This window comes from Mycteria americana, chromosome 3 (genome assembly GCF_035582795.1).
Source record: "Mycteria americana isolate JAX WOST 10 ecotype Jacksonville Zoo and Gardens chromosome 3, USCA_MyAme_1.0, whole genome shotgun sequence".
In the NCBI taxonomy this organism is placed as follows: Eukaryota; Metazoa; Chordata; class Aves; order Ciconiiformes; family Ciconiidae; genus Mycteria; species Mycteria americana.
In genome coordinates this window covers 41,299,579-41,308,867 of record NC_134367.1, presented here as the reverse complement: position 1 = coordinate 41,308,867, position 9,289 = coordinate 41,299,579, and the positions used below count along the sequence as shown (strand labels likewise).

The following is a 9,289-nucleotide window of genomic DNA, read 5'->3' as shown; positions in this document are numbered from 1 at the left end:
TGGAAGAGCTAAAGGTGCGTAATCTTTGTGTTCAGGGTCGAGGAGTTTGTTGTTGGATGCGTTCAGCTGTTTCCAGACTGCTGTATCAGTGCTGACTGCTGTTGGCTGTGCAATTCTGAGTCTCAGTGTGGATTACTTAAAAGTTACTACATGGCAAGTCCAGATCTGTGTGTTGTGGGGTAGAAGTATTGCTTACCAAATGACTTGGTTTATCTGCTTTGGGGACTTTAAAGTAGTTTCAGAGTAATCCTTTGATTATAAACTGTGGTCTTCTCTAACTTACTGTCAGCTTCTGGTTAAGTGGAAGTCTGTTGTTTAATGATCTTTGTACCATTCCAAATTAACAGAAGAGTTTTAGTTGAAATGTAATTGAAACCTCAGCTGGTAGATACATGCATTAATTGGCTCATGCTGGTGCTTATGATTTCAGAGAAGCCATGTGATGAGCTCTAGTTCTTAGTGAACTTCTATTCACTTGGTAGTGAGATTGCAGGTTCAGAATTAGGCACGTGGCCACAGTATCAGTATTTTCTGCTCACTTTCCTGAAACCTATCTTACCCAAATATTTGGATTCTTTTTACTATATTTTCAGAATCTCAGAAATGAGAAATCTCTGCTAGGCTCCCCTCTTGGGTCTTCTGTTACTGAAGATAAAAACAAAACTATCAAGGGCTGTAACCTCTGTTGTCTGCCTCAGGGTTCTCAGTCCCCCTCCTTCCTGCTCCTCATTTTTTTTTTTTTGACCTTTTATTGTTAACTTGCCCAGGGTAGGAAAACCACTGCTTCTAGGTGGACCACTACCCAAATTCCAGCATCCTGATACATTTCCTCTATCTCCTGTGTTCTAGCAGATCCTTGTTCTAACTTGATAGAAATGTGTGTATGCCTAACTGATAATTTGAGATAGGAGTAGAATTAAGATACCAGCCATTGTGATTGTCTCTGTGCCTCAGCTTATCTTTTCTTTTGGGATATTAAGAGTTATTATAAATAAGTGATGTCATGTTAGCACCCAGCCACTCCTGTGCTGCTCCAAATTAATGCGTAATAAGCAGTCTTCTGGCAGATTAAATACAGTGCCACCATGGGTGCTTATGCATCACAGCTGTGGTATGCTTAATTTGTGCCCATTTTGAAAATGAGGTTGCATTCTTTGAAATTTTTCACTTTTTAACCTGCTGCTTGTTCTGTCTTGGACTTCAGACTGGCTTGTTTTCCTGATCTTGGTGCCAATAACTGATGTGATGAATTTCACATGAAAGGCTTGTTCTAACAGGTGACTTATTCTTTAGCAGGAAAATGGTTGGCTGCTTGATTACTGTTTAATAAAATTAGGAAAATTGGGGTGTGGTATGGAGCAGGCTGGTGCTTTAAAAAAAACCCCTGGCTTTGGAGAGCCTTTTCAAAGGCTTTCGAGTCAAGTTAGAAATGGGTAAGATTCAATAACTACTGAATTCACAGAATCACAGAATCATATAGGTTAGAAAAGACCTTTAAGATCATTGAGTCCAACCATAAACCTAACACTGCCAAAAACCACCACTACACCATGTCCCTAAGCACCTCATCCAAACGTCCTTTAAATACCTCCAGGGATGGCGACTCAACCACTTCCCTGGGCAGTCTGTTCCAATGCTTGATAACCCTCTCGGTGAAGAAAAATTTCCTAATATCCAGTCTAAACCTCCCCTGGCGCAACTTGAGGCCATTTCCTCTTGTCCTATCACTTGTTACCTGGGAGAAGAGACCGACCCCCACCTCTCTACAACCTCCTTTCAGGTAGTTGTAGAGAGCGATGAGGTCTCCCCTCAGCCTCCTTGTCTCCAGGCTAAACAGTCCCAGCTCCCTCAGCCGCTCCTCATAAGACTTCTGCTCCAGACCCTTCACCAGCTTCGTTGCCCTTCTCTGTATGCGCTCCAGTACCTCAATATCCCTCTTGTAGTGGGGGGCCCAAAACTGAACACAGTATTCGAGGTGCGGCCTCACCAGTGCCGAGTACAGGGGCACAATCACTTCCCTAGTCCTGCTGGCCACGCTATTTTTGATACAAAAATTCCTGGCACTACATTTTGTGGTGGCCACATTTGGAATATTTTTGCAATTTGTATGTAACTGCAGTCTATCCAAAAGCAAAACAAGCTGAGGACAGTTAATTGCAACTTAACAGAGTGAAACCAAAGATCTTGGTTAACCTGTTTTTGAGGTAGTGATGTGTAAATGCTTTTCAAGCAGATCTCAGTTACTGTATACTTAAAAAGCAGCATGTACATCCTGACTGTCTGTTGATTTTTGTGTCTAGCATATAACCGTAAGATTATTCAGCATTTTCCAAGATTGAAAAGGAAGGAGATTCAAGCAATTTTGTGTGCTGATGCTTGAGATCTGTCTGCATACTCTTGAACAGCAAGACCATTAGCAGATTCTGGTTAGAAACTGTTTTGTGAAAGCTCTCTTCATTCCTGAGTTGGGAATTGGGAAGGTTTTAGCTCTATGATTCCACAGTGGGGAGGAAAAAAACAAGGCTGGTAAAGTATGTATTAAGAGTTTATGCTCTTGTGAACCAGTCAGTGCTCATGACCTTTGTATTGGAAGCAATTCTCTGAGATTATGAATGTGCGGATGAATGTTTGGCTTTTACAGGCACCTGGCTTATTATATTTTACTGCTGTTGTAGGCTCCAAGATAAAAGAAAAATTACCAAGTTTGTGTTTGAAACCAGTAGTGCAGTAAAGAGGTGTCAAAGAACAGCATCTGTAACAGTAGAGAAAAATGGTAAACTATTCAAACAAGAGTTAACTTACTTTCAGGTCTGATTTTTGGCAGTAGTTTTGTTGAAAGATATGGCTATTGAAGAATACAATACAGTTTCAGTTCAGAGGTGAGGCCTTTACATTGTTACAGTTTCAGAGCTCCTACCCACAATACAAACATTGGCTTTTTGTTTTGGTGTTTGGGTTTTTTTTTTTTTTTTTTGGTCCTGTTTGCTTTCAGTGAATGTTGCAGACAGAGAAGGTTTCCTGGAGTATCTGCAGAACATGTACTACTCTGCAGACAGTTGTAGAACTAACATTTGAAAATTACATACATATTTGCAGTTGAAGTCTCTTGTGTATTTCAGCTAAGGTATGTGAGGGTGGGTTTGGAATATTTACAACAAAAAGTAGTAAAATAAATTATATGAGAGGAGCCAAATGTAAAATTCATACTATATAGCCAGATTATCTGCAAACAGAAGGCCTGGTGTTATTAGACCCCTAGCACCAGAATGTCATTAAAGGAGGAAAAGCACAAGGGGCTTTTTCATAGCTGTAGTGTCTCTGCTGTTACTGATGTTGGCTCAGAATTTAGCGGTTAAGCTCTTCCCAGGCAGCTAGGACTGACTACGAAGTCCAGCCTCTGAAGAAAGGCAAGCTAAACGAAATTTATGGCCAGTTTTGTTTAGTTTGTTTTTAATTGTCCAACCTTCCTACCCTCCTTGCTGAAGAAAATGAAATTACACAGTACTTCCTCCATAATTTTAGTCAAGTATTTCCCCATTATACATCTTGGTCTGAAGTGCCAAGTACTGAATTAAAGATTTGATACTGAGAAACCGTATATAGTATAGCAAATATGTGACTTCAACTTTCAAAATTTTTGTTGTTAGTTAAAGGGAAGAAACAGCCATTAACTATTAATTTTTCTGTTTTAATGTCATGTTGTCTGCACATTTGGGGATTAAAAGCCACACAGTGTTGAGGCTTGCTTCTCTTTATTTCCAAACATTTTACCCTCAAAAGGTGTGAAAGTTAGATGGTGTGGGCTTATCTTGCGTTGGGTGAGGTTAGGGGAGGGGAGGCTGCAGGCAAGTGGCAGAGGACAGCTGCGCAGAGCACTTGGCTCCATGTCCTCTTGCAGATCGGGGAGACATTTGGCTGTGTTGCTGCTCCCTTCCATTTGTCAAGCGTATTTGCAAGAGAAATAGGTGAGGTTCAGGACAGAGGAGAGCTATTTAGCATTCCCTTCCTACTGAAATGTCTCACTTTGCTGCTTGAAAGCCTTACGTATAAAGACCACTATGATATAGGTGCCCTAGTGTGGTCTCTGGAGTGAAGAACAGTGGAATTTGTTTACCCCTGTGTCTTTTTGGAAGAGAGGAACTTTTGCAACTGTTCCACTGAGATCCTAAAAATTCTTGCTTTGGGTTTTCATCATTACATTTCCCAAGTTGTATGTTTAGGCAGTATAAAGGCTGATAAACTACTCATCCTCCTCAGCCTCTTAATTTGTCTGGTGACATTTAGAGCCAGGCCCTCCCTTAAGTACAGCAGGAAGTGTTGCTGTGTCTCTGCAATTAGAGCAACCAGGAAAGTATTGTGACTTTCCCAGTTGCTGTAGAGTACATGACTCCTACCCTCTCTGAGGGTATTTAAAACAAGCCTAACCTATCTTGTATACGTTCCTGGGTAAGCAGCCTGGTAACTTACAGGTTCTTGTAATAGGACTCCCCCCCCCCCCCCCCCCCAGTACAGATCTGGTTTATGCAAGTGATTCAATCTGCAGTGCTTTGGGCTATCATTTTCAGTTGTTTTGAGTAGGCTGAAGTGCCCGTGCAACTACGTGGGAGCATCTGGACTCTAGCGATGGCTGAACACATACACTAAGAGCAGCACTTAAATGCCTTCAGATGGAAAGTGAAGTCTGTAGTCCTCTCACACTCAACTGAGGAAGTCTGGGAGGTTTTGGGAGGTAAATACAGCCTTTTACAAGAAACTTAACTAATCACCAATTTTTAAGTAGGCTGGGAGGGATGAAGTCTGAACATTTTTAAACTGTGCAGCCCTTTCCTTGATGATAAGACTGACCTGAAGTCTCCACCCATACTGCTGAAATGCATGTGTTGCAGCCCTGGCACTGGTTTATCAATGCATGGCAGATGTGCACGCTGTTCTGGAGGGAAGCACAGCTCTTCCCCTTTGGTTTCTAAGGCTTTTTCCATGGTTGGAAAACATGGGCCACTGACATCAGCATAAACACATGTGCTCCCCAGACTGAATCTGAGTGAAGTTGAAGGTTAATGAAGTAAGATCTGCACAGTAGCTTTTGAGTGCCAAAGAGAAGAGATTGGGCTGGTTAGGCCATACCCATGCTACTCTGATACCTGGCATCAGGTGTAGGTTTGTCTTGACAAGCTCAGCTTCCTTGGGGACCAGAACTCCAGTAATGACTTGTGTTTTTTCCAGCTTTTTGGCACAGCATTTTACTTGTGGCTTTTGTTACAGTATCAGGGACTGATCTGTGACTGACTCTAGGCAGAGAAAGCAGCTCTTTGGTCTATCCTGACCAAATCAGAAGCAGCTGTGAGCCATTCCAGTCCTGTTCCTACAAACAGTACAGCACTGGTAACCTGTATGTGGGTGCAGGCACTGCTCTGTGCTGGCAGAAGCTCAGAGAGCGCATCCTGGGCTTGCTTACTGCACAGGGCCAAGTGGCTGAGAAGGTTCTTTGACTGAAGATCTGTCAGATAAGCAGTGCTGTAACACTCTCAGCCAATTTGTTTTCACACAGCTGTTTCCTTTGCTTGTGTACAGTACAAATCCTCAGCAAAGAGAAAAGTTACAGCATGTACTTCAGGGGTGGATTTTACTACCTTCCTCCAATGCTCATGAGTGCCATCTTCTCATTTAGTCTATGCTGACCCAAGTTCCCCTGACAGCAAAAGTCAGCTAGTACTAATCAACTTCACTAGAAAAAGGGAATGATTTAAACAGTTTGCTTTTGCTCTTCTCAAAGAGCAAAAATGTGTGTCTTCAAAATTATTCTGTCCCTTTCTCCTCCTCATGAAGGAGCTTTCAGGGAGTTATGACCAGTTTTGGTTTGAAGAACATGCAGCAGAGGCTGAACATGGAAGCTTATGGTCATTTTTGGCATACTGGTTTTATTTATTTTTAAATCTGCAGTTCAAGGATCTGGAAGGCATTTTATAATGATGATTCAAATCCTATCAGCTTATAAGCAAGTTAATAATACTGCTTCATCACTTCAGTAGCTTACACAGCCAGTGTTGTCCTTTGGGCTTGCTAGCCTGAATTCTATCATAGTATCTATCTAGAATTCTATCTAGTATAGTGTTAAACATCACACATCAAAGAAGATTAAAACTGGCACAACAATACAGTATTTGGAACATGAGCATTAATAGAGCAGTACATTATGCAGGGAGGCTGAGTATTAAAAAACAACATTGCTATTCAAGTCTATCCAGGCACTCAGAAGAATGTATCTCACAGCACTCTGTCGTACTTGACTTTGACTCAGTATGCAAAGTTAGTGAGGACCAGTTTAGTGGGAACACAGCCATTGCATAATGTTAGAAAGAACAGGTTTATTAAGATCTCGGTGGCACATTAACAGCCTCCCCATGTCAACCTTGCCACGTGGTCGGTTTTCTGCTTGCTAGGCTTTATGAAGCCTAGGAGTTCCAGTTCAGAAACAGCTCGAATGAAACGAGCACTGGACATTTCAGTAAAGGAAATTAAGTATACTTTTCATGACACATTGATAGAGACACCATTCTCTCTAGGAGGGGAAGATTTCTAAGTCATGGTAAGCACAGATTACACAGAATGTTGTGTTGCACACTAAGACTGTTGGAAACAAGGGCAGAGCATGATTTGCCTACAGAAGCACAAATCTAGAATCTAATCAGTATTTCTCTTGCTACATGCATAAGATGTGGCAATGAAGGAAGAGTTCCTTTACCCACTGCTAAGAGAAGCTTAAAGCCTACAAATATGTTAATTTTGTAGTCTCTCAGAAAAATAATTTGTACTTTCATGTCCCTTGACAAAAAATGGGAAGACAGATAATTACAGAATTTTTTTTTGAGGTTTCATAACACAGCATCACCTTTTCTTTACTGACTATTCACTATACCTTTCTTATTGCCTTCCTGACACACAGCTATATATCCTTGAGTTAAACAGAGGATTTAGTTTTGTGTTAGTTACCAGTGGAGCTTGTAAAAAAGGAAAGGCCTTGTACTAAAGGAAAGCTAGGTGTAGTACTAAAGCATATAAATATTCTTCCTGTAGTTAAGCCTCCTTTTGTACAACCATTCATCTCTTCTCTGTGGCAGCACTGCTGTGTTATAGCCGTAAGTTGTGGTTTCATAATGCTCATCCTTTAAATATTTTGCAGACCTCACTTAAGAATCAGGACAAAGTGAGAAGCAGAATGGATGTTTTGTGGGAACTAAAATTCTCAACTCTAAGGTACTAGAACTCATGGCTTCTACAGAGACACTACTTTTGTAAGCATTTCCCCTACTAATGCGTCCATCTTCCTCATAATAAACTACTGTCTGTTTCTCCATCTGCTCTCTAGGTCACAGCTATCCTATCTTCTGTTCCCCAGTAATGCTCTCCCCCTATACAGCAGCTGTACCAACTCTCAGATGATTTAACTGAGTAGAATAGTTCAACTTGTCTTAAGGACTGTTAGGTCTGTTTCAGACCCAAACAGCTCCTATGGACAAAAGCTGCTCTCTTTACCTTGCCACACCCAGCCCAACTATTTCAGCTTATCTATTTCTGTGACATTTTCAGTATATTAAGTCATCTTATTTTTCTGGAATTAGTTATCAGTGCATGTGAAGCTCTATTTTAACAATCCTGGTTCATTAGTCCTGTAAGCATTTGAATGTCAAACTTGAGAGAAATGAGAAAGGATACTGGATAATATCATCCACCTGGTCTGAGGAAGCTGCATCTGCATTTGGTCCCTCAACTGCCATCACCACAGTTGAGAAAGCCTAGAAAGGGAAAAGCAGCACAGATTTAACACGTTTCATAGACAGACAGAGCTGCATATAAAATAATGAGCTCTGAGCTGATGACTATCGCTCAGGAAGAATGAGATCTTGGAATAACTCCATGAGAATGTCAGTTCAGCAGCAATCAAAGACAGCAAGCAAGGTTACATATTACCATGGCAGGAACACAGAATGAAATACATCACTCTATGAACTCGTGTGCCTGCATTTTAAATCCCAATACAGTTGTGGTCCCTGACCCATTCTCAGAAAAAATACAGAACTGAAAAACATTCTCAAAGCGAGACTGCTTAAACATTCTGGAAAAATTAAGGAGATAGATAAGTTGGCTGGGAAGAAATCTATAAAACTGAGGGACAGCAGGAGGCTGGGTAAGAATCTTCTGTCCACTTTTATTTCCCATACACAAACAAGGCAGCAGCAAACAAAACATACTCGGAACAAGTAAAAGGAGTGTCCTCTGCACTGCATGTAGTTAAGCTACAGAATTTCTTGCCAAAGGATGCTGTGGTTGCTAAAAAGTTACATTGGTAATGTAATCCAGGTAGGCTTATGAAATACAGAGAAACCATTCCAGTTTAGGAAACTTTAGAGCTAAAACATGATTGTTATAGCTAGGGAGCATTTGGAGAATGTATCGTATTTATGTATGTTCTCTTGCTGTACTCTCTCTGCTTTTGGTCACAGTATGAAACAGGGTATCGGGCAAGAAGGACCTTTGCTCTTCCCTAGCACAAGCATTCTTCTCCAAGAGCCCCACACTTGCTGAGCAGCAGCACTTGCCTGTTTCCATAGAAGTGTCACAGAATACGTAAAAAAAAGGGGGGGGGGAGGTACCCTTGTGAAGCATAAAATCTGATCTGTGCCGAGCATAAAATAGAAGCAGAAGCAAAAGATTTTCATCACAGAGTAATAATGCTGGAAATAAATGATTCACAGTAGTCAGAGGAAGACTGGGGGCTGGTGATTGGAGTTACTGTGTGTTCTTGCACAGGAGGGACTGAGGTATGCCATGATTTAAGCTGTCAAAAGGGCCACTAAAGAAAAGTAGACATGCAGCAAAAAGATAAATCAGAATACTGAAAGCAGGTAAAGGCACTGTTTGCATTGTCACATACCTCTAACCAATCAACGAGATTAATCAGTCTGCCACACTCCAAATGAAGCTTATACGCTATGCATATGTCAGGGGCTTTATTAGAAATGCTTCCTCCATCACTTTTCAAAGCTTGATTCTGATGAAAAAAAATGAAGGCAGTAACCTTGATCAGTTTTTAATCCTGAACAATTTAACATTAGATATAGATAGATAGAACATTATTTCAGGAAATTCACACGGTAGGTATTTTAACCATATGTTAACTGTGTGTTTAATGGCAAGTTGATGGTACAAAGGAAAAAAAAACCCAAACAAACCCAAAAAACAGGAAAAAAGAAAACATACTATTAAAAAAAAAATCCAACAAGAAACCACC

The 9,289-nt window shown here is 40.9% G+C and overlaps 1 protein-coding gene across 2 annotated transcripts in view; it reads right to left on the bottom strand.

The window, feature by feature from the left end:
• Window positions 1-6,345: 6,345 nt before the first annotated feature.
• Window positions 6,346-9,289, bottom strand: part of ORC3 (origin recognition complex subunit 3) — a 36,578-nt gene continuing 33,634 nt past the window's right edge. For both annotated transcript variants that reach the window (XM_075498331.1, XM_075498332.1), the window contains exons 18-20: window positions 8,933-9,049; window positions 7,714-7,793; window positions 6,346-6,493 (exon numbers count right to left, since the gene is read on the bottom strand). In XM_075498331.1, the coding sequence (XP_075354446.1) occupies window positions 6,388-6,493; window positions 7,714-7,793; window positions 8,933-9,049 (303 nt within the window). In that variant the 3' untranslated portion in view covers window positions 6,346-6,387. The remainder of the gene's footprint in view (window positions 6,494-7,713; window positions 7,794-8,932; window positions 9,050-9,289) is intronic.